At 45.4% G+C, this 25,632-nt stretch overlaps 1 protein-coding gene across 1 annotated transcript in view; it reads left to right on the forward strand.

Annotated features, from left to right (window-relative positions):
- The first annotated feature begins 1,785 nt into the window (after positions 1-1,785).
- Positions 1,786-25,632, forward strand: part of IQGAP1 (IQ motif containing GTPase activating protein 1) — a 168,317-nt gene continuing 144,470 nt past the window's right edge. Inside the window, exons 1-2 of the mRNA XM_074966741.1 lie at positions 1,786-1,996; positions 13,966-14,065. Of these exons, the coding sequence (XP_074822842.1) occupies positions 1,942-1,996; positions 13,966-14,065 (155 nt within the window). The 5' untranslated portion in view covers positions 1,786-1,941. The remainder of the gene's footprint in view (positions 1,997-13,965; positions 14,066-25,632) is intronic.

Here is a 25,632-nt window from a genome sequence, read left to right on the forward strand (position 1 = left end):
TGGGAGATGGCAGCATGTCTGGGCTGTGAGCGTGTGTATGGGTGGCTGGGGTGGGTGCAGGGGGTTGTGTTTAGGGGGGTGGCAGGACTGGGCTTGGTGAAGGGGGTTGTGTGAGGGGGGACAGTACAGCTGGCCAGGGGCGGTTATGTGCAGGGGTAGGCAGTGTGGCTGAGGGAGGCTGTGTTTGGGGGCAGAGTGTGTGGCTGGGTGGGGCCTGTAGGGGGCAACATAGCTGGCCGGGGGGCAGGGGGGTACCTGTGCATCTGCAGGGGAGCACAGCTAAAGGTATATGTGGGGAGAGGGACCCACTGTGGCTGGGGGCTGTGTACAGGAGCTGTGTTTGTACAGGCAGTAGCAAAGCTAGGTGGGGAGACAATGGGGGATTGTGGGAGGCAGAGGTGCGGTGGGGATGGATGGGTGTCTGTCTGGTGCTACCTATGTTGCGAAGGGGGTCAATGGTGCAGCTGTGCAGGAGCTGGGGGGGCAGAAGGGACTGGGCTGGGGGGCTGTGTATGTGTGTGGTGCTACTTATGCCGTGCAGGGGGCTGTGAGTGGTGGGGAGGTCTGTTGGCACGGTTGGCATGCCTGGGTGGAGGGCAGTGGGGGTGGTGCAGCTGGGAGACAGTGCAGGGGTCCATGTGTGGGGTGGGGCTGTGGGAAGGAGGAGTTTGACAGGGGAAGGTGGCACAGATGGGGACGCTACAGGAGGCAGCAGCATGGCTGGGTAGGGGCTGTGGGGCTTTGCGTGGGGAAGAGGGTTGGCGGGCCTGAGGGGTGGCACAGCTGGGGGCGAAGGGGCGGCAGAGGGACGGGGCGGGGGCAGTGCCGCGGCTGTTCGGAGGTGGTGGGGGTGAGACAGCACGGCTCAGCGTTGGTCTGGGGCTGAATGGGCGTGGGGGGACAGCACGGCTGGGTGCTGGTCTGGGGCTGAATGGGTGTGGGGGGGCAGCAAGGCTGGGTCCTGGTCTGGGGCTGAATGGGCGTGGGGGGTAGCACGGCTGGGTGCTGGTCTGGGGCTGAATGGGCATGGGGGGACAGCACGGCTGGGTGCTGGTCTGGGGCTGAATGGACGTGGGGGGGGCAGCAAGGCTGGGTCCTGGTTTGGGGCTGAATGGGCATGGGGGGACAGCAGGGCTGGGTCCTGGTCTGGGGCTGAATGGGCGTGGGGGGGGCAGCAGGGCTGGGTGCTGGTCTGGGGCTGAATGGGCGTGGGGGGGGCAGCAGGGCTGGGTGCTGGTCTGGGGCTGAATGGGCGTGGGGGGGGCAGCAGGGCTGGGTGCTGGTTTGGGGCTGAATGGGTGTGGAGGGGGCAGCACGGCTGGGTGCTGGTCTGGGGCTGAATGGACGTGGGGGGGGGCAGCAGGGCTGGGTCCTGGTTTGGGGCTGAATGGGCGTGGGGGGGGCAGCAGGGCTGGGTGCTGGTTTGGGGCTGAATGGGCGTGGGGGGGGCAGCACGGCTGGGTCCTGGTCTGGGGCTGAATGGGCGTGGGGGGTAGCACGGCTGGGTGCTGGTCTGGGGCTGAATGGGCGTGGGGGGGGCAGCAGGGCTGGGTGCTCGTTTGGGGCTGAATGGGCGTGGGGGGGGGGCAGCAGGGCTGGGTGCTCGTTTGGGGCTGAATGGGCGTGGGGGGGCAGCGCGGCTGTCGGGGGAGTGGGGGGGGGAGCGCGGCTGGCCGGGAATCTGCGGGGCAGCGCGCGCTGTCGACCCGGTGTTGCCCGCTGCGGCGGGGGCCCCGGCGGGCGGCGGGCGGCGGGGGCAGGGGCGGGCGCCGCGGCGCGGAGGACGGGCGCGGGCTGAGCGCGCAAGGCGTGGGCTGCTGGGGCCGGGCGGCGCCTCTTTCCGACACACCCAGCGCCGAGACCAGGAAGAGAAACAGCCGCTCCCGCCTCCGCCGCGTCCGCCCAGCCCCGCAGCGACCGAACGGCCCGGCCCGCAGCACCATGTCCGTCTCGGAGGAAGCGGACGGGCTCGGGGTGGCCCGGCCCCACTATGGCTGTGAGTCCCGGGGAGGGCGGTGCCCGCCTTCGCGGCCCGGGGCTGCCGCTGCCCTGGGGATGGGCCCTGTCTTCGCGCCCGCCGTCCCCGCCCGCGTGTCGCGGGCTCTGAGGGTGGGGATGGGGTCGGGGGCGGTCGGGGGACGCGGGTTGCGGTCTGCGGCCGGGGCGTGTGGGCTGGGACCGGTCCCCGGGGCGGGCGGGGCGGGGAGCCTGTCCGCGACGCGGGGGGATGGGGACGGTCTGACTGACGCGCAGTCCTCCGCGCCGGCGCCGCCGCCCTCCGCATGGCGAGGGCTCGGTGCGCCCGCCTGAGCCCGGCTGGCCCTGGCCGCCGCCTTCGGAGAGCGCCCTGGCACATGGGAAGTGAGGAGGTCACGGAGCTGCAGCTGCCCCGTGTCTCACGTAGGATTGGCGCTGGAAAAGGCTTGCTCCGTGGGAACGAGTCTGACTCTTCCCCGAGGCCTGTGCGGGCGTGTTCCTTGCAGAATTTGGTCTTCAGGGCTCTGCCAGGCCAGTTGTATTGATCTCAGCGTTGAGGTTTCTACTCCTTTCTTTGGGAGACTCCCATGGCTACATTGATCTGTCAAGAATCTTTTGCTAATGGTCTGTCTAAATTTACCTTGTCTGAATTCAAACATCTCAATTCATCTTTGCATATTCAAGTTTTCCTCTTCTTCGTTTCTTGAACAAAATATCAGGTTAAGGAGCTGCTTTCTCGTCATTTTGCTGTATTCGTGTTAATGTACTATTCAGTACTTTACATATTCTGTAAAAGACATCTGAAATATTTGCAAAAATATCAGTCTTACAAATATTAGAGAGACTAGTGGGTGAGGTAATATCTTTTATTGGACTAACTTCTTTTGGTGAGAGAAACAAGCTTTTGAGCTTACACAGAGCTCTTCTTCAGGTCTGAGAAATACTCACAGTGTCACAGCTAAATTAGACCTGAAGATGAGCTCTGTGTAAACTCAAAAGCTTGTCTCTCTCACCGACAGAAGGTAGTCCAATAAAAGACATGACCTTTCCACCTTGTCTCTGTAGTAGCGTAAGACCAACATGGGCACAACAACACTGCAGCCTACAAATATGAATGGCTTGACAAATCCATTTACGCACTTGCAAATAAGAAGCTGGCCCTTGCTAGTGCTATCAGTTTCTGCTGAATTTAAACTTACCTTTAAAAGTCATGACATATTTGTCTCTTATTATTCATGGGAGAATTCTGCGCAAAAAAATAAAAAATTATGCACACAGTATTTAAAAATTCTGCATATTTTGTTTGTCAGAATAACACTATATAAACACACCAGTTTGAATTATTTTGGTAATTTATTTCAAAATACGTGTCAGCAACTAAGTCTGTAACAATACAGACCAAAAAAAATTCAGAAATTTTTTTTGACAAATAGATTCCTTACTAGGCATATTAATACAAAACTTGAGTAATTTATTTAAACTACAATACAGAAATGTATTTCTGCACTTCTCAGAAGCAGTGTAAAGGCTTGCGGGAGTCAGGGGTAATGGAGGAGCTGAGGGAGAGGGAAGGAGCCTGGGAGTATACCTGGAGGGTTATTGGGTGTGGGTGGGAGAAGTAGGGAACAGTTTCTTTTGGGGGGAGGATTGTTAGGGAATTGGGGCGCTTCCCCGTTGCAGACACTGGTTGACTCTGAGCCTTTCCCATTCAGTCAGGCACATCTGCCCCTGCCCCCGTGTGGCCCTGGAGCCCCCTCCCATTCAGCCCCTGGCTCAATGCTGTCACCCCCCGAGCTCCTGAGCCTGCTCCCCAGTCTGCCCCCCCCCACTAACCCTTCTGAACCGAAGTCTGTGACCCCCCACACCCCCAGCAGCCCTGTGTGCCCCACTATGCCTCCTGACCTGGCTCCACCAGCAGGTTGCTGTAATGAAGGTAGCTGGCTGTTAGCTGTTGCTGCTGGTCAGCCAGCTGTTCTCGCACCACAGCGGCCTCTGGTGGGAGAAAGGCAGAACTGCTGCACTTCTTTTGCAGAATGTATTTTTTGCAGAGAAAAAAAATTCTGCACTGGACATGAATTCTGCGTGTATGCAGTTGCTCAGAGTTCTCCTAGGACTCTTATGTTTGTGATAATACCTTTTCAAAAGTAACCCATTGCTGTGGTATCTTCCACAGTCTGCAGGCAGACAGCTGTGGTGCTGCCATTGCTGCTTAGTGCTTTCATAAGCATATTCAGTGTGTAACTCCATGCTGGTGATGTTCAGTGTTGCAACATTGAAGTTAGCAGATTTCATGCTATTTTTCCTCTGACTTTGCTTGGGAAAACTATTAGAAACTAGCAGAGATAGCCACTTATTTATGATGTAGGAGAGGACTCAAAAATGGAGGCCGAGGTGGGGGTAGAGTAGTAGAGACCTATTGGTAACAATGAGGGTGCTGGAAGAAGGGGTAGAATAGAGGAGAGCCACCCCTCTTAAAGCATCCAGGAAGCTGTGGGGCAGTAGTGGCAAGATGAGAAAGGTTCTCCCTGCCAATAACCAGAAAGAGGTTGGAGGTGTTTCAGATATATCAGATGTGCTCTAGAAAGACTAATATGAAGGAGGAAACCCCTGAATAAGTACAGGGACTAGTAGCCTGCGGGTGTGTACAATATAACTAAACTTGTTTTTTTGTTACAGTGCCCATCTGCATAGTTTTTGGGCACCTCCCCAAAGATAGTAACCACAGTTGCTTTGGGCAGTGTGCTATTTGTGTCCCTTCTTCCTTGGAAACAATTGGTGCTATGTTTCTTTCTGTCTTTCTTTCTTCCCTTCCTTCTCTCCTAATAGTCCTCCTCTTCCCCCCCTCCCCCTTCTTGCCTTCACATCTTTCCCTCTTTTTTAGTTATTTTTTTAGTTGCAGCTGTGGGAAAGCTAAGTCAAATATTTTACACATTGTTCTGAAGGCTGTGAAACTTGTAGTCATTTTTATCTCCTTGGGCATGAGTACCAAAGCCTTGACTCGGTCTTGCTCTGAGGTTTACAGTTTCATAGCTCCTGTGGAACGTAACTGTTGGGGGAGTTTATGGTTGTGAAGAGAGACACCTTTCTGAGGTATCTTCGGCTGGTTCCATGGGGGACCTTAAAGATTAGTATTAAGACCTTATATTTGATCCTGTATTCTGTGGAGAGTTGGTGTAATGAGTGGAATACTGGTGTGATGGGCCCTTCAGTGGCTAGCAGGTGGGGAGGTGGGCTTCTCAGTGGGGTGTTGTTCCTGAACTTTGCTGGTGTAGTCTATTCCCTTGCAGTCTCTTGTATCAAACTATGGCAGGTGTTTGATAATTTTTTCATACCCTGTTTAAAATATTTTTTACATAAAAATGAGGTAAAACATTTGCCTGTTCAAATGCTACAGGCTTAGAATTGTTCAAAACATCTTCCCTTCTACTAATGTGCTGCAGCAAGCACACTCGCTAGTCCTCAGTGGCTGAGTGAATAGTTTGATGTAAGGTGTGAATATTATAAAGGGCCAAGGTCCCACTTTACCCCTTAAGCCATAAAAAAAGGAATACTTTTTTACATAATTTGCCTCTGGATCTAACTCCCACAAGAGATCACTGAGGCTAAGATACCCAACCCAGGGCTCATCTCTTGGTTTAAAAAATTTGACATTTATATGGATGAGAACATGTGCAGTTGGTTACATTAAATAAATACAAATTTTGAAGGGTTATAAAATCTCAGGTTTCAGGGCATAAGCCAGCCTCTGACTGACAGGGGTTAGGAAGAAACTTCCCCTATAGGGAAGTTATTTCAGAACTGCCCACTATGGGTTTTCTTATAATTTCCTTGAAGCATCAGGTACTGCCCTCTGTCAGATGTAGAATACTGGACTAGATGGACCATTGGTCTGATCTAGTATGGCAATTCCTATGTTTTAAAACAAAGCAACTCCTAACAAAACAAAGAAAGCAAGCTTTAGGTTTCTGGTGTGACAGGCCAGTGATAGTTGTAGATTTTCATTTTGAAAAAACAATAAAACTCCATTGACCACTCCAGATTCTCCTTTTTAATAGAGCAGAAAATAGGGTTGAGATTTTCAAAGCTTCCATTACAATTAGTGGAACAGATATAGCTATATTCCTTGAACTACTCTGAGAATTTAAACATAGGCTTCTACAGCAACAGCAAGATGCAAATGAGATGTCATTTGGTTCCAAGTTCAGCTATAACAGGAACTTTGGGTGCCACTATGTTTCCTTCCCTGCACTGTGAAGAGCAAAAGGATTGTGAGATGGAGGTACTCACCTTTTGCTCTGTGTGATACCTGTTTCTCCATTCATGTTTTCTGCACCCTCCCCACATGCATAAAACATCTAGTCACCCTTCTATATGCTTCCACTTGCTTCATTTGACACAAGAAGAGCATTCCTTGCTTCCTTCTGCTACAAGAGAACTCCTTTTTCCCACTGATGTGATTGTCTCCTTTTTAAATGAATTCATATTACATAAAAAAACTGTTTAAATTCGCAGTCTGAATGAAATGTTAACACTGAAAAGTCAGGAAATTGCAGTGTTAATGCTAAACCTTAGGTCTGCCCCCTCATGCTGTATGCATTATAATACAGTCTTTAATTACATGACTGCATGCTATTATTTTCACAGGACCCATTCATCATTCAATGTATAGTTTAGAACAGTGTTTTTCAAACCGTGGGTCATGACCCTCTACTGGGTCATGGCATATAAGGCGCTGGGTCACCTTGCTCTGGTCATCACCGCTGACTGGGATGTTGAAAGTCCCGTCGGCGGGGCTGCCCAGCTAAGGCAGGCTAGTGCCTACCTTTTCCAATGCCGCACTGTGCCCCGGAAGCGGCCAGCTGTGGGTCTGGCTTCTAGGCAGGGGGGCCATGGGACTCTGCGCGCTGCCCCCTCCCTGAGCAGCAGCTCTGCACTCCCATTGGCCGGCAACCGGGGAACGGGGGGAGGGGGTGGTGCCTGTGGGCAAGAGTTGAGCGGAGCTGCTTGCGCACCTCTGTGTAGGAGCCAGATCTGCTGCTGGCCACTTTCGGGGCACATTGTGGTCCCCGGTGCATCCCAGCTGTGCCACTGACCAGGAGCCATCGGAGTTAAGTCCGTGCCCCAACCCCGTGCCCCAATCCTCTGCCCCAGCCCTGAGCCACCCCAAACCTGGAACCGCTTCCTGCACCCCAAACCCCAGCCCCACCCCAGAGCCTGCACCCCCAGCCCAGAGCCCTGACTCCATCCTGCACCCCAACCCCCTGAGCCTGCCCCCAAACCTGGAGCCCCTCCTGCACCCCAAACCCCTCATCCCCAACCCCAGCCCAGAGCCCTGACCCCCTACCGCACCCCAGACCTGAGCCCTCCTGCACCCCAGAGCCCTGACCCCCTCCCGTACCCCAACTCCCTGCCCCAGCCCAGAGTCCCATCCCACACCCTGAACCCCTCATTCCTGGCCCCACCCCGCAGCCCTCACCCCAACCCTCTGCCTCAGCCGTGAGCACCTCCCAGACCCCTCATCCCCAGGTCTGGGTCGTGGGCATCAACAATTTTCTTCAACTGGGTCCCCAGAAAAAAAGTTTGAAAACCACTCGTTTAGATGTGCACTCAATGAGGCAGGGGTTCATAGTGAATGAGAAGATGCTCTTCTAGATTTGTGGCTCATTTTGGGCTTTGTTGTGTTTGAAGTTACCACAGTATAAATCTGGCATAAATCCATAGAAACTAATGGTTTGATTCTGAATGTTCATGTTTGTATATGAGTAGATTTGTACCCTCTGTACAGTGTATGAGGTAGGGATGTTCTCACTGAACAGCGGAAACAAAAATAAGCTTGCTCAGCTGTCTCACTGCTTGCGCACTGAATGAGTTGGGATTCTTAGGAAATACCTGCCATGTGATTATGTAGTTCACATACCGCATTGCAATGCAGGTTCACAAGGAGGCAGTGTTAATGTTGCACAGGCCCCAGACCTGGCCCACAGCTGCTCAGAAATGCATTGCATGGAAAATTGGGCTTAGGTCCCATTTGGACCCTGCCCAGCATGGAGGAAATGTCTGTGTAATGTAGTTATGGAGGTTTAATAAGCCTCTATTAAGCATGTGTAAACTGCACTTTTTCAGAGATTTATAACTTGGCCAAATTTGGGTGGATTTTCACGGGCACAGCAAAAGGATTCCTCTGACAGAGGCCATCTCTGCCTATATTTCAAGTTCCTGCTCCAAAGGATGGGGCCACTAAAGCTTCTCCGTTTTAGTTCGTTTTAATACGTCTATTAGTAGATTATTCCAGTGCCAAAACATTTAGGATGGAAATGCTTAGGCATCCTTAATGTGATAGCTATTGTTACATGCTCCAGCTACAATAAATTTTAAGAAGAAATATTTTATGTGAATGAGATTTTTTTTTTTTAGGCTGCTGTACATGTCTGGCATTAAAATAATCTGTTAATAGATTTTAAGGCCAAAAGGGCCTATTATAGTAATCTTATTCTGACTTCCTGCATAACACAAGATTTAGAACTTCAGACACGGTAATTTCAGAGTAGCAGCCGTGTTAGTCTGTATTCGCAAAAAGAAAAGGAGTACTTGTGGCACCTTAGAGACGAACAAATTTATTTGAGCATAAGCTTTCGTGAGTTACAGCTCACTTCATCGGATGCAACATGGGAATGTAATTTCATGTTATAAATAATGCAGTCTAACAGGACATAACTTGAAGAGGTCTTATTTTATTGAATAGATTGGGGGGGGCAGTGAATGGTTCGTAACATTCATTATACAAATGGGATGGGATGTATTGCATTAATTTCCTCGGTCAAAAGAGTTAAAGTTGTTATAAACTTTTTCACTGTCCAACATAAAAACAGTGATACGAGGGGGTTTGTTTTTTTAGAGACCTTGATTTACTCGATTTCCTGGCAAACACACAAAAGCACTTATTTTAAAGTTGAAAGTTTGTTGATTAAACACAAGAAATAAAACAAGCATTTATACTGAAACTGGAAATGAGTGATTATGCAAAACAAACTTAATTAAAACCTACTAAACTCTGGTTTTTTGGGCAGCCAAAATGTTTGATTTTTTTATTTAAGCAACCTTTCTTTGATGAAAAGAAAAGAGCTAATTTTACTTTCTGTTTTGTGTGTGAAGGGTATTCTCTTTTCCAGTTTTTAACAACCATCCAGGCACAAACTGGCGGAGAAAGAGGATAGAATAGGTGGGGGAAATAAGTTTTTGTTGATGTTTTTGGAACACTGGATGGCTGGTTATTATGTTTGAATGCTTTGGCCAGTGAGTTGGCCATGCCACCTGCTTCTTGGCCCCTGGTTCATATTCCAGTCAGGGACTTCATCTGGTTGGGTCTTTTCTCCTTAGAAAGGGCAGGGTTGAGGTAATTTCATCTTGCTGTGCTGATGCAGTGCAGTTCATTTCAGGATTTGATAAAAAGCCAAGAGAGTGAGAGAGAGGACAGGAGGAAAGAAGGGAGGGAGGCAGGCAGAACAGGATTTTATGTGCCTCTTCAGTGCTGGCTATTAGGTATTCCTACTGATGGGTTGTGGACTGGATGTCATGATGATCTGATGATTATTCAGGACTCACAAATGAAAAACAAATTTCCTTGAATAAGAGCAAGGCCAAATAGCCTTCCTCTCAAGAAGAATGTCTTTTTAGTTTGGTCTGCTCCTTCTGTCTTGGGTTTCAGGGAATATAAAACAAGCTGGGATACAGCCAGGATGGGCTATGAGATTTTTGCTGGCAAAGTCTCTTTTTAAGAACCCCGAAAAAGGAAAAAGTGGGCAGCATAGTTCACCCCCTCATTATTTTGTTTACCAGTTAGGCCTAATATTTGGCACACTAATTTTCCTTTAATTTCTGGCTCCACATTTTTTGTTTCTACCAAGCATGATTTTAACAGTCTGTAACCCATATGAACAGGCCCTTTTTCTTTGGACTAATTTAGTTTTTCTGTCTTGTTTTTTTTGCACTCGTTCATAACATTTATTGAAAACAACTTGACTTATTTTTTATGGTTAATTTTTAGGCAGGCAAAAAGTTATAGGTTATTTTGACATTTTATGAACTTTCACATACTTTCTACATTTGAGCTTACAATTTGGGTACATTTTTAGGTCCAACCACCACAAAGGATAACGTGTTCCCCATGGACTCTTAGGGCATGGCACATATTCATTAGAAAGAAGGTGAATCTATCAATTTGTACAAAGCCTCACTTACTATTTTTATTGTGGTAGTGCCCAGTGCTGTAAAACACAAAACAAAAAGATTGTCACTCCCCCGGAAAACTTATGTTCTGAGTATAAAATGAGACAACAAATGGATACATACAGATGGGGAGTATAAGGAAACAGTGAAATAGTATTGATCACCATGGGAGGCAGTGGTCTTGGCACACCAGCTGTCTAACCAATGTCAGTTTTTTTGTAGGAATCATGAGAGGTGGGAAAAGGGGTTTTAAGAAGGTATTTGAAGGAGGACAATGAGAGAGCTTTATGGATGTTCATTGGGAGTGCCTCCAAGCAGTATGGGAGAAAGCAATAATGTATTTGAAAATTTAACAAGTGGGAAATGAAGGCAGACATCATTGGCTGATCAGAAGTAGGAGCTGACATCTTGATAGTGTATGTGAGATTATCGGGTGGGGGTAGGTAGTGAAATTATAGACAATTGTCTTAGGTTTGCAGTGGTGCAAGAAGAGCCAGTGATGGGATTCGTCAAGGTAAAAGAGGTGGTAGCACTAATCAAGATGCAAAATGATGAGAGTCTGAGAGTGTTAGCTGTGTGGGAAAAGAGGAAATGCTGTATCTTAGAGATGTTGCACAGAAGGGATTGGAAAATTTAGGCACAGCCTGGATGTAAGAAACTAGAAAGAGGACTGAGTTGAAAATGATATCCCCAAATGAGAGTTGGAGAGGGGCTGAGTAGGATCCTCTAAACAGCACTCTGAAGGAGCAATTACAGAAGAAGGGGAGAATCAAGAGAGGACTGAGTCATGAAAGCCAAGGAAGGATGAGAGATCAAGAAAAACATGGTTGACAGCGTTGAATCATAGAACTGGAATGGACCTTGAGAGGTCATCTAGTCCAGTCCCCTACACTCGTGGCAGAACTAATTATCTAGACCATCAGAGCTTCTTAACCCCTTACAGGTAAAGGAGGGATTTTATGCTACCCTTAGCTGTATGTTTATGACACCATCCCTGACAGGTGTTTGTCTAACCTGTTCTTAAAAATCTAAAACTAAGCAAGGCCGAACAGGGAAAATATAAAAAAACAATGCTGAATAAAGCAGCTTTATGTATAGTTTAACAAATAATACAAAAAAACAAGGGAACTAGCTGGGAACTGGATTGGCTGGCTATATGAATACTTAGAGCAGCTTGCTATTAAATAAGTATGCTAAAAATATATATATATATATATATATATATATATATATATAAAAGCCTGTGTAACTTCCTGCTCTCTGTACAGGATTTGAGATTCTATTCTCCCTGTACCTTTTTGCAGCTGCAAATAAACTTTTCTGCTTCTCCACCCTGTTGTGATTATTGGGTGTAGCACACCAGGTAGCGAACCAACTCCAGCTGTTGTTTAGCCTCTCGGTGCTGGGTGCCGGCAACAATGTAGACTCCACAACCTTCCTAGGCATTTTATTTCAATGTTTAACCACCCTGACAGGAAGTTTTTCCTAATGTCCAACCTAAACCTCCCTAGCTGCAATTTTAGCCCATTGCTTCTTGTCCTATCCTCAGAGGTTAAGAAAAACAACTTTTCTTCCTCCTTCTTGTAACAACCTTTTACATACTTGAAAACTGTTGTCATGTCCCCTCTCGGTCTCCTCTTTTCCAGACTAAACAAACCCAATTTTTCAATCTTCCCTCATAGGTCATGTTTTCTAGACTTTTAATCATTTTTGTTGCTCTTCTCTGGACTTTTTCCAATTTGTCCACATCCTTCCAGAAATATGGCACCCAGAACTGGACACAATACTCCAGTTGAGGCCTAACCAAAGTGGAGTAGAGCAGAAGAATTACTTCTCGTGTCTTGCTTACAACGCTCCTGCTAATACATCCCAGAATTATGTTTGCTTTTTTTGGAACAGCGTTACGCTGTTGACTCTCATTTAGCTTGTGGTCCACTCTGACCCCCAGATCCCTTTCTGCAGTACTCCTTCCTAGGCAGTCATTTCCCATTTTGTATGTGTGCAGCTGATTGTTTCTTTCTAAATGGAGTACTTTGCATTTGTCCTTATTGAATTTGATCCTGTTTACTTCAGACCATTTCTTCAGTTTGTCCAGATCATTTTGAATTTTAATCCTATCCTCCAAAGCATTTGCAACCCCTCCCAGCTAGGTATCGTCCACAAACTTTATAAGTGTACTCTGTATGCCATTAGCTAAATCATTGATGAAGATATTGAACAGAACCAGACCAGAACTGCTCCCCGCAGGACCCCACTCATTATGCCCTTCCAGCATGACTCTGAACCACTGATAATTACTGTCTAGAAATGGTTTTCCAACCAGTTTTGCACCCACCTTATAGTAGCTCCATCTAGGTTGCATATCCCTACTTTATTTATGAGAAGGTCATGCGAGACAGTATCAAAAGCTTTACTAAAATCAAGATATATCACATCTACCACTTCCCCCCATCCACAAGGCTTGTTACCCTGTCAAAGAAAGCTATCAGGTTGGTTTGACATGATTTGTTTTTGAGAAATCCATGCTGTTACATATCCCCTTATTATCTTCTAGATGTTTGCAAACTGATTGCTTAATTATTTGCTCCATTATCTTTCCAGGTACAGAAGTTAAGCTGATTGGTCCGTAATTCCCTGGCTTGTCCTTATTTCCCTTTTTATAAATGGGCACTATATTTGCCCTTTTCCAGTCTTCTTGAATCTCTCCCATCTTCCATGAATTCTCAAAGATAATCGCTAACGGCTCAGATATCTCCTCAGTCAGCTCCTTGAGTATTCTAGGATGCATTTCATCAGGCCCTGGTGACTTGAAGACATCTAATTTGTCCAAAAAAAAGGAGTACTTGTGGCACCTTAGAGAATAACAAATTTATTTGAGCATAAGCTTTCGTGAGCTACAGCTCACTTCATCGGATGCATTCAGTGGAAAATACAGTGGGGAGATTTATATACACAGAGAACATGAAACAATGGGTGTTACCATACACACTGTAATGAGAGTGATCACTTAAGGTGAGCTATTACCAGCAGGAGAGTGGGGCGGGTGGGGGTGGGAGGGAACTTTTTGTAGTGATAATCAAGGTGGGCCATTTCCAGCAGTTGACACAAACGTCTGAGGAACAGTGGGAGGTGGAGGGGGGAATAAACATGGGGAAATAGTTTTACTTTGTGTAATGACCCATCCACTCCCAGTCTCTTGATTATCACTACAAAAAGTCCGTCCACCCCCCGCCCACCCTGGCTCTCCTGCTGGGAATAGCTCACCTTAAGTGATCACTCTTGTTACAGTGTGTATGGTAACACCCATTGTTTCATGTTCTCTGTGTATATAAATCTCCCCACTATATTTTCCACTGAATGCATCCGATGAAGTGAGCTGTAGCTCACGAAAGCTTATGCTGAAATAAATGTTAGTCTCTAAGGTGCCACAAGTACTCCTTTTCTTTTTGTGAATACAGACTAACACGGCTGCTACTCTGAAACCTGTTATATGTTTGTAAAGTGCCTAGCACAATCGGCCCTCTAGGGCCACTAGGCGCTATTGTAATACAAATAATAATAGAGAATATGCTGTGTGCACTGATATGGCTCTCCTTGGGCAAGATTCCTTAGCATGATATGTAGTTCTGTCCTGGAATATCTTTTGCATGTGATGCATTTTACTGTGGAGATAGGTGCAAGTTGCTGAAGTGATTCAAGGGTCACTTATATACCTGCATATCAGGTATGTTGAAGACTGACAATATTTTTGACTCTTTGCAGCTGTCCTGGATAATGAGAGGTTGACAGCAGAAGAGATGGATGAGAGAAGACATCAGAATGTGGCTTATGAGTATCTTTGTCATCTGGAGGAAGCAAAGAGGTAAGGAGGAGAGGCTTGAAACTATTGGGATATCAAGAGGTATTATTGTACCTGCTTAAGAGAGTATTTGGACATAATTTAGCTTTTGACTGTTGAGTGGCTATATGAGGTAGATAGCTAGAAAATGTGTACATATTATATAATGGGGAGAGGAAACAGTGTATGATGTCAGTGCAAAAAACTATGTTGATGTAATTGGCTTACCCTGTATGCATATGTAATTTAAAAATATTGTATGTATAAAATTTTGTGCCTGCATTATAGGTGGAGAGAGTAGTGACACAGGTAAGACTGCCTAACACTTCCCACTATAATCCTCTGTTTTTAGTTCCTTATATATAACTTTGCCAAAATGTGATGGTTTTGGATGAAATTTTCCATGGTGGGTCTCAGCCTCAAGTTTCCAAGAACAAGATTTGGGAAAAATAGTTTTGCCATTATCAAAACATTTTTTCCAAGCATTTTTGAACAGTTCTTGTGCTTCTGTAGTTTGGTGAAAAAATTGAAATTTAGCAGGTGATTGGTCTTGGGGTCAGAGAGATGACTTGTTGCCTCCATGAAAACCCAGCCATATTTGGCCAAGATACAAGTTGGAGTATCTTGGCAGTAGAACTTGTTCTACACTTGCTCCTTAATTTTCTGAATGTTCCACCTACATGTTTCCAAGCTGGATGTAGTTGCATGAGTCTGCCTGCATGTCCTTCTCCTTCAAAATATCCTTTGGGAAAAAGCACATTGAGCTGGGAGCCAGGAAACTGTGAATTTAAATCTTACCTCTTCCAGTGATTGTTGACTATTTCTGAGCACAGGGTCACTTCTGGTAGAGCTGGGAGTAGAACACATGGCTCTAATATGTCAAACCCAAGCTGAATCCACTTATGCAGCTTTCCAAAAGAATCTGCTATATCTATGTGTTTGGTTATGCACTCTGCAAAATGGGGCTACGTCTGTATATATATCTCACTGTTTCAGTGCATGATGTATTCCTCTCTGGAAACTGGTTCACAAACAAGCCGGTATGATAGTACTTCAGCTCCAGTGGAGAGGTCTAGGCTGCAGTGCTGAAGATCCCCGGTTCAAACTCTGCTGACCACTCATTCAATGATCAGTGCATGTTATGGAATTTATTTTTCAGTTTACTTCTTTAAAAACTTGGAAAATTCCCATAAAAATTAGGTTTAAAAAAAAGGTTAAGGTTGCAAATTCAAGTACCGAAAAGATAGAAAATACCATAATTAAAGTTGATCATGTGTATGCATTATGATCAGTCTCTGCATGATCCCATACAATTTTTTCCACAGGACCCTAGCCTGATTCAAGGTACAGGCTGCAGGGTGCTCACTGAATGAGGCAGTTGCTCAATATCTCATGTTTCAGAGTAGCAGCCGTGTTAGTCTGTATTCACAAAAAGAAAAGGAGTACTTGTGGCACCTTAGAGACTAACAAATTTATTTGAGCGTAAGCTTTTGTGAGCTACAGCTCACTTCACGAAAGCTTACGCTCAAATAAATTTGTTAGTCTCTAAGGTGCCACAAGTACTCAATATCTCATATTATTCTCCACATTCATTATATTGCCCTATGTCTTATTTACTGCATACCATCCAAAATCTGCATGAATATGGAATTTATTTCATCATGAGGTCTTTTGTTGCACTCATCACTGTAGCATCTTAAATTCATCAGTGTTTGTATCTTCACAGCAACCCTGTGAAACAGGGAAGTATCATTCCTATAACTAGGGCATGAGAGGGGAGGTCAGATTCTTTGATACATTTGTGAGTATCCCTGTTGAGGGTACCAGTGAAGGAATGATTTTAATGCCAGTTGTGATAGCATTTTTGTCAAGTAACATATGTCTCTTGGGAATTAGATTGAGGCCCCTAATTAATTTCACACAGGTCATCAAATTACTAGCAGACAGGGTGGATTTGATTTAAATCAAGTTGATTTAAATCACTAGTCAGGAAGACTTGATTTAATCATGTATTTTTACATAAAAGTGCATTATTTTTGGTTGTTATAATCTTAATACATATTCTTCACAACTCACAGATAGATGTAGGTTTCATTTTTAGAAGGTACATACTATACATTTTTTAAGTGACTTATTTTGAAAACTTTTCAGATTAGTTTTACAGCTATATCAGAAAATGAATGTTTGGTTATTTCATTTTCCAAAGGTAATTGAAGCAGATATTTATGAAGTCATTGGGAGGTGAACTATCTCCAATTCAACAGGTTAATCATTAATATTTGGAGGATTTTCTTGCCATGCTGTATTTGGAGGAGAACATCACCAAACAGACCTTTAAATTGTTTTATTTAACTAAAACAACAACGTTATGTATTCTGGATTTTTTTCTTCAACAGCAAACATATAATATTTTAACAAAACAAGCATATGAATTTTTGAATTTAGTTAAACATTAAAGTTTTTTTTAAAATCAGGTTTGTTTTTGTTAAAATTGTTTTTAATTAAAATAGTTAAATGACACATTTTAAAAAAAAATTAAATCAACTATGTCAGCCAGATCAACATGAGAAACTTAAAATATTGGCTTCTGCAGCTAATTCAGTTGTCTTCACCTTCATTTTCCTGTTTGTTCATAATCTGGAAAAGAAAAACAAGCTTTCCTGCTTTTTCAGGTCCCAAACAATTTCTCAATTTGGAATGAATTAGTCCAAAGGAAGAAAAAGAATATATTCTTTCTACACCAGCAGAAGAAGCTACTGCTGTTTAAAAGTGAGATTATAACTTCAACAGTCTCTGAATCCAAGTGCTTACGTGATTTCCACCAGTTCACTGGTGTGACTTTCTTTAAAACATCATCAGCAAACATATCTTTCTTGAATGGTTCACCCTTAGCTCTGAAGTTTATTATAGTTGGCATTATGGATTGATGATTGCTGGATGTCCATGTCATAGCCAACTCCTCCTCCTTCAGCAGTTAAGGTTTGACCCTTTTACCAAGTATTGAGAATATTTGAAAGAAAATGAGCTGGAGATAGTGCTTGTCCCATTCGGTTTTTTTAATGCTTGTAATTTAACTCTGTCACTGCACATTTCTCTTTAAGATCTCACTCAGTTCCTTCCAAATTTCAGCAGCGTCAGGAATAAAACAGCTATTTCCCTGCATTTTGTTCAAGGCTACAGAAATAGACTTCGGGGTACTCCGCATGTGTTCAACATTTCTCTTAAGCCCAATGTTGAGAACTTTGGCTGTGACAGTGACATCTGTTTTTTCACTATTTTATTAAAAAACGGTCATCAGATTAGGGCAGTTCTTGATATAGTGCTCAAAACAGTCCATTACTGAGTTCCATTGCACGTCTTGTGGGATAGTTAGCTTGGTTCCTCCCACTTTTTTCAGAGCAGCTGCTGCAAAGTGGTTGTTATGGAAGTATTTAGCAATTTCAACAACATTAGCCTTTATTTCTGGAACACTGAAGTCTTTGGCTAGGAGGTGCATCAAATGAGCACTGCAACCGTATGTTGTTAGCTTGGGACTCTCTTCGCTTTCTTCTAAATAATTTCTTCTCATCTTGGATAAATTTGCAGCATGGTCTGTGACCAAGCTGCGTACTAGACATTTGAATTTTTTTTCACAGTTTGTTATAGCTTTTACTGCTACTTCTTGGAAGTATCCTTGTAAGGATAGGATACAGAGGGACCTAGACAAATTAGAGGATTGCGCCAAAAGAAATCTGATGAGGTTCAACAAGGATAAATGCAGAGCCCTGCACTTAGGAAGAAAGAATCCCATGAACTGCTACAGATTAGGGACTCAGAGGCTAGGCAGCAGTTCTGCAGGGATTATGGTGGACGAGAAGCTGGATATGAGTCAACAGTGTGCCCTTGTTGCCAAGAAGGCTAATGGCATTTTGGGGTGTATAAATAGGAGCATTGCTGTGATCATTCCACTCCATTCGGCACTGGTGAGGTCTCATCTGGAGTACTGTGTCCAGTTTTGGGCCCCACACTACAAGAAGGATGTGGAAAAATTGGGAAGAGTCCAGCGGAGGACAACAAAAATGATTAGGGGGCTGCAGCACATGACTTATGAGGAGACGCTCAAGGAATTGGGATTATTTAGTCTGCAGAAGAGAAGAATGAAGGGGGATTTGATAGCTGCTTTCAACTACCTGAAAGGGGGTTCCAAAGAGGATGGATCGAGACTGTTCTCAGTGGTAGCAGATGACAGAACAAGGAGAAATGGTCTCAAGTTGCAGTGGGAGAGGTTTAGGTTGGATATTAGGAAAATCTTTTTCACTAGGAGGGTGGTGAAGCACTGGAATGTGTTACCTAGGGAGGTGGCGGAAGATCCCCTGGGAGAACAACATGAGGGGGAAAGGAGTCCAGGAGAGCTGGCTGTATTTTAAAGAATCCTTATTGAGGTTACAGGGACAAACCATCCCAATGTGTAGAAAGAATAGTAAATATAGCAGGCGACCGGCTTGGCTTAACAGTGAAATCCTTGCTGCTCTTAAATACAAAAAAGAAGCTTACAAGAAGTGGAAGATTGGACAAATGACCAGGGAAGAGTATAAAAATATTGCTCAGGCATGCAGGAGTGAAATCAGGAAGGCCAAATCACACCTGGAGTTGCAGCTAGCAAGAGATGTTAAGAGTAACAAGAAGGGTTTCTTCAGGTATGTTAGCAACAAGAAGAAAGTCAAGGAAAGTGTGGGCCCCTTACTGAATGAGGGAGGCAACTTAGTGACAGAGGATGTGGAAAAAGCTAATGTACTCAATGCTTTTTTTGCCTCTGTCTTCACGAACAAGGTCAGCTCCCAGACTACTGCACTGGGCAGCACAGCATGGGGAGGAGGTGACCAGCCCTCTGTGGAGAAAGAAGTGGTTCGGGACTGTTTAGAAAAGCTGGACATGCACAAGTCCAAGGGGCCGGATGCGTTGCATCCGAGAGTGCTAAAGGAGTTGGCGGATGTGATTGCAGAGCCATTGGCCATTATCTTTGAAAACTCATGGCGATCGGGGGAAGTCCCGGACTACTGGAAACAGGCTAATGTAGTGCCCATCTTTAAAAAAAGGAAGGAGGAGGATCCTGGGAACCATAGGCCAGTCAGCCTCACCTCAGTCCCTGGAAAAATCATGGAGCAGGTCCTCAAGGAATCAATTCTGAAGCACTTAGAGGAGAGGAAAGTGATCAGGAACAGTCAGCATGGATTCACCAAGGGAAAGTCATGCCTGACTAATCTAATTGCCTTCTATGACGAGATAACTGGCTCTGTGGATGAGGGGAAAGCAGTGGACGTGTTGTTCCTTGACTTTAGCAAAGCTTTTGACACGGTCTCCCACAGTATTTTTGCCAGCAAGTTAAAGAAGTATGGGCTGGAGGAATGGACTATAAGGTGGATAGAAAGCTGGCTAGATTGTCGGGCTCAACGGGTGGTGATCAATGGCTCCATGTCTAGTTGGCAGCCGATACCAAGTGGAGTGCCCCAAGGGTCGGTCCTGGGGCTGGTTTTGTTCAATATCTTCATAAATGATCTGGAGGATGGTGTGGATTACACCCTCAGCAAGTTTGCAGATGACACTAAACTGGGAGGAGAGGTAGATACGCTGGAGGATAGGGATTGGATACAGAGGGCCCTAGTCAAATTAGAGGATTGGGCCAAAAGAAATCTGATGAAGTTCAACAAGGACGAGTGCAGAGTCCTGCACTTAGGACGGAAGAATCCCATGCACCCCTACAGACTAGGGACCGAATGGTTCGGCAGCAGTTCTGCAGAAAAGGACCTAGGGGTTACAGTGGACGAGAAGCTGGATATGAGTCAACAGTGTGCCCTTGTTGCCAAGAAAGCCAGTGGCATTTTGGGATGTATAATTAGGGGCATTGCCAGCAGATCGAGGGATGTGATTAGTTCCCCTCTATTCGACATTGGTGAGGCCTCATGTGGAGTCCTGTGTCCAGTTTTGGGCCCCACACTACAAGAAGGATGTGGAAAAATTGGAAAACGTCCGGCGGAGGGCAACAAAAATGATTAGGGGACTGGAACACATGACTTATGAGGAGAGGCTGAGGGAACTGGGATTGTTTAGTCTGCAGAAGAGAAGAATGAGGGGGGATTTGATAGCTGCTTTCAACTACCTGAAAGGGGGTTCCAAAGAGGATGGCTCTAGGCTGTTCTCAGTGGTAGCAGATGACAGAACAAGGAGTAATGGTCTCAAGTTGCAGTGGGGGAGGTTTAGGTTGGATATTAGGAAACTCTTTTTCACTAGGAGGGTGGTGAAACACTGGAATGCGTTACCTAGGGAGGTGGTGGAATCTCCTTCCTTTGAAGTTTTTAAGGTCAGGCTTGACAAAGCCCTGGCTGGGATGATTTAGTTGGGGATTGTTCCTGCTTTGAGCAGGGGGTTGGACTAGATGACCTCCTGAGGTCCCTTCCAACCCTGATATTCTATGATTCTGTGATTCACCATTACATATATGTGTGACGGGTTGGACCCCCATTCTGGGATGCCATCTGATATACTGGGATTTCACTGAGGCAGCCTGCTCCACTAGTCTGGGTTCCCTGTTTTCCTGAATCAGACTCTCTGGCCTCTGGCAGTGCGCGCACACAGGTAGGGACGCACCAGCTGTGGAATCACACAGAGTCTGCGAACAGCTGTCTATGGGAAGATTCAGGTAGGAAATTGCCTAGCACTCAAGTGCAGCTCCCCTCTAGAAAGTACGCCCAAAATAATGTTGTCTTGCTCTGTAGAGAAATCTGTACAAAGTAAGCTCATCAATTCACCCCCTCTCTTAATGTGGAGGAAGATATGCAGAACTTCTTGGCTCCCCCCAGTTATAAATTGCACAAACTGGGTTATGTTATAAACAAGAAATAAGTTTATTAACTATAAAAGGTAAATTTTAAGTGATTATAAGGGATAGCAAATAGAACAAAGCAGATTACTGAGCAAATATAACAAAACATGCAAACTAAGCTTGGTTCACTAAAGAAACAGTTTACAACATGTAATTTCTCACCCTAAATGTTGACTTAGGCAGGATGCAGAGTTTCTGTAGCTTAGAGTTCCAGTTATTTCTCTTTACAGACTAGACTCCTCTGTCTCAGTCTGGACTAGGCCCCTGCCTTTCCCTCAGCTTAGTTTGTTTGTCTCTTCAGGTACTTTTTAACAGTCTTTCTTCTTGGGTGGGAAGGCAGTGAAGGGAGAGTCCTAATGGCCTTGCCTCCCAGCCTTAAATAGAATTTACATAAGGCGGGAAGTCTTAGTTTACAGTGGAAAAGTATCAGCAGTGTCCAAGATGATATTTTGCATCAGGTGATATTATCACCTGACCTTGCAGTGTTGAAGCAACCATGAAACCAGGTTTATTTGCAATGTCAATAGAAAGGAACTCCAGGAAGATGAGAGATCCACATCTTTAAAGACTGATTGTCTTTTTCTAATGACTCATCAAGGCTGATTGCTTACTGTCTGGTGGGTGTTTCCCAAGTATACACACAGTTATAATTGTTACATAATTAATATTCCTAACTCCAGATACAGAAATGATATATGCATACAAATTGGATAAGCACATTAAGTAAATCATAACCTTTCCAGTGATATCTCCCATGACCCATCTTGCATAAAACATATCTTAGTTATGCCATATTCATATCATAACCATATTTCTATGAAGAATATGGGGTGTAACGTCACAATATGCACCTGGTATTGCAGCCCTAATCCCAGCCTGGTGCAGAGGGGAGGCCCCAAAAGGGGGTGGTGGTGGTTGGAGAGGGAGCTCATCCAGGACTCACCCCGCAGCAGCGGCTTCTGTCGCACAGGGCCCATCTGCTCCGGGGGTTGCAACCTGGTGCGGGGGGTCACAGCACCACTCAGATTTGGCCCGGTGGTCGGTCCTTCCCCCCCCCCCCCCCCCAAAAAAAAAAAAATGGAAGAGTGGCTGAGCCAAATTAGAGTGAATGGTGTTGACACCTGGCTCAAGGGGTTGCAGCACCACTTAAATTTGGTCTGGCTGTCTCTCCGTCATGATAGAGGGATGGCCATGCTGAACCTGAGTGGTGCTGTGACTCGTGCACCAGGTCACAACACCTGGAGTGGGGAGCTGGGTCCAGTCCCATGAAACAGGAGCTGCTGCTACAGGATGAATGTGGGTTGAGCTCACTCTCCAAACCTCCTCTGGGGCCTCTCCTCTACACTAGACTGTGGGAAGTGTATCTTTGCCTAGGCAGAGTCCAGTGATGGTAACTCCGGCCCTGGACGTGATGACCCATCTAGAACCTTCTCACGACCCACTGTGTGAGGAACATTGATCTACATCAGTGGTTCTCAACCAAGAGGTACATCAGCTCATCTAGATGTACGTCTAGTTTTACAACAAACTACATAAAAAGCACTAGCGACATTGGTACAATTTAAAATTTTGTACAAAATGTTATACTGCTCTATAGTCTATACACTGAAATTAAGTACAATATTTATATTCCAATTTATTTTACAATTATATGGGAAAAATGAGAAAGTAAGCATATTTTCAGTAATAGTGTGCTGTGACACTGTTGTATTTTATTTCTGATTTTTTAAGTAAGTAATTTTTAAGTCAGGTGAACCCTGGGGGTACATGAGACAGATCAGACTCCTGAAAGGGGTACAGTAGTGTGGAGAGGTTGAGAGACACTGTTCTACATCCTTACATTATTAAAGATGTGAGTCATTCATTCCCCTTAAATTTGTGGTGTTCTTTGAGTGATGGACCCTATTGTAGTCCACTGAGGGTTACACATGCGCACCATGAGCCCAGAGTCGGAGAATTTGAAAGTAGCGTCCATTGATTCGTGCATGTGCCCTGGCTTGTCTTGTGCTTTTGTCTGAGGCATTAAAGGGTGGGGTGGACTGACCACATCTCCAGTTCCTTGTTACTGCCACATGGTCCAGATTGGAACTTCCAGTGTCCTTATCTGTGGGAAAAAAAAAAATCATTTATAGCACTTTTACCAGTTTTATATTCAACTGGGATTGTTTAGTCTGCGGAAGAGAAGAATGAGGGGGGATTTGATAGCTGCTTTCAACTACCTGAAAGGGGGTTCCGAAGAGGATGGATCTAGACTATTCTCAGTGGTAGCAGATGACAGAACAAGGAGTAATGGTCTCAAGTTGCAGTGGGGGAGGTTTAGGTTGGATATTAGGAAAAACTTTTTCACTAGGAGGGTAGTGAAACACTGGAATGCGTTACCTGGGGAAGTGGTGGAATCTCCTTCCTTAGATATTTTTAAGGTCAGGCTTGACAAAGCCCTGGCTGGGATGATTTAGTTGGGGATTGGTCCTGCTTTGAGCAGAGGGTTGGACTAGATGACCTCCTGAGGTCCCTTCCAACCCTGATATTCTATGATTCTATGATCTTACTTTTCAGTGTTAATAGTTTTAGATAAACTTTGGGGTTTTCACTCCCCCCTGCCCACATACAGGTACCGGACTATGCCCACAACTCTGGATTTTAAACTCTGCCTCCCGCCCACGATCGTTCTCTCTCTCAGCAATAACCACTAATTCTGCCTCTATTGCCTGGGAGAAACTCACATTGTGGCCAGGTGCAATATTTGCCAGTACTTACTCAGCCACATCCAAGAAGGCTGGACATTTCACCTTCGTACACATCTCATGGAGCTCACCATGAGACCGCACTTGGACCCAGGCCAGGGAACCCCCTCGTACATTGGCCTGATTCAGTGAGGAGTGCGCCTACCACAATTATGTCTGATGGCAGTGCCAGCAGAACCACCCCCGCAGAATCCATGGCGAGACCTAGTTGGGAGATAAGGAAGCACTTCTATAAGCATGGGACTAAGTCTTCCTCCAACTCAAAGAAGATGGACACTCCCTCCACCAGCTCATCCAAAGGGGGTGAGTACGTTCCAAGTTCCACGTGTATGAAGAAAAGACCCATAAACAATCGGATTCAGTGGTTCTGGGCGACAAACTGTCAGAACTACCATCTCCAGCACCTTATGGGGTGCTGGACTGTCCTGTATCAGGAAAGACTTCAGCACCGATACCAGTGCCTGGGAAAGAGAAAGTGCCTCTTATGCCAGGGAGATCTGGAGCCATGACTGCACATCAGGATGTCTTTGACTTGCTGGATCCAGAATCTCCTCCTCTGTCGGGTCCATCTATGACATTCTCCAGATGTACAATCTGGATTGTTGAATAGCTGTGTCCCCTCAATTTTCCAAACTAGAGTACCTTTTACACGGCTTGCTGTAGGAACATCCACTCCTGCCCTGTTCTCACATGGCCTCTAGCCTGCAAAATCACTCCCGGCTATGGTACATGAATACGCTGCCAGCCACTCATGAATTGTATTGCAGAGTGACACCAGCAAATTCCCAGTCCCAGCCTTGTCTCCCAGAAATGTGTGTCTTGTAGTGCCCAGCACTCTACTGATAAATGCAAGCTCATAGAAAGTCTCTGTCATTTCATCAAAGGAAAATAATATGCACAGACCCTGTTATCTCAAGTGAAGATTCCCAAACTCTTCAATCCAAACATACATGGGTTTAGATAAAACAAGGTTATTAACTACAGACAGATTTGAAGTGATTACAAGTGATGAGGCATAAAAGTCAGAATTGGTTACAAAGAAAATAAAAGGATAAAATGCAAGCTAATACCTTACTTAACAAGCTAAGTGAAGTTAAAAGCCAAAACGTTTTTCTCACCATAAGCTTACAGTAGTCCATACAGGCTGAAAAGCCTCCTAGCCAGAACTCTTCTCCCCCCTCCCGCCCCCCAGTTCAGCACTGCTTCTTTTGTCTTTCAAGTATTGTAGCTGCTGTGAGTATAAATGGGAAGAGAGAGGGGTGTGTGTCCGTCCTATATTCTTATACCATTCTCCGCTCTTTGAGGATTATCTCCAGGTGGGGTTCAGGTGACAGCCAGTCTGTTTACATGGAACTTCCAGCTGTTTCACTGTCAATATGTAAAGTTTTTGCTCACATCCTTCTTCCTGCCACAGAATGGCTGCTTAACTATTATGGGTGATAGCCCATAATAGTTGATCTGATTATGCTGTTACCTGGCCAGGGCATCAAGGTGTCTTTTGTCTCTGAAAAACTGGTTTGGGCCAGCTTTTCTAACTCTGGAGCATTGTACTGTAGACTCCTATAACTTTGCATATAGTGTTGATACACATATTTTACCAGGATACTAATGTTCAGCAGATTGAGTTTGCAAATGATACCTCACAAGGCATGCTTTGTACAAAATTTATAATAGTGTTGTAAAAGTGATGAACATAATGGTATAGACTGTCACACCCTCCACTTCCAGAGAGATCAAATCCCCACCCCGGGATGTGCTTATGATACATGGTCCCTCATCCGTTGCGCCTATGCTCTACACTCTCCTGTCGGCTCCATCAGTATCTCCAGTTGAACCAGAGTCCACCTTTTGCTCTTCTGATGAGTTGGAACCAGGGGAAGAACTGCCCTTACCATACCACTCCTAAGCACCATCCATGGTAACAACTGCTTCCTCAGCCACTGGTAACCCATGCTGTAGGAACCCCCACAACCTCTAGTGAATCAGGC

This window comes from Natator depressus, chromosome 10 (assembly GCF_965152275.1).
Source record: "Natator depressus isolate rNatDep1 chromosome 10, rNatDep2.hap1, whole genome shotgun sequence".
Lineage (NCBI taxonomy): Eukaryota > Metazoa > Chordata > Testudines > Cheloniidae > Natator > Natator depressus.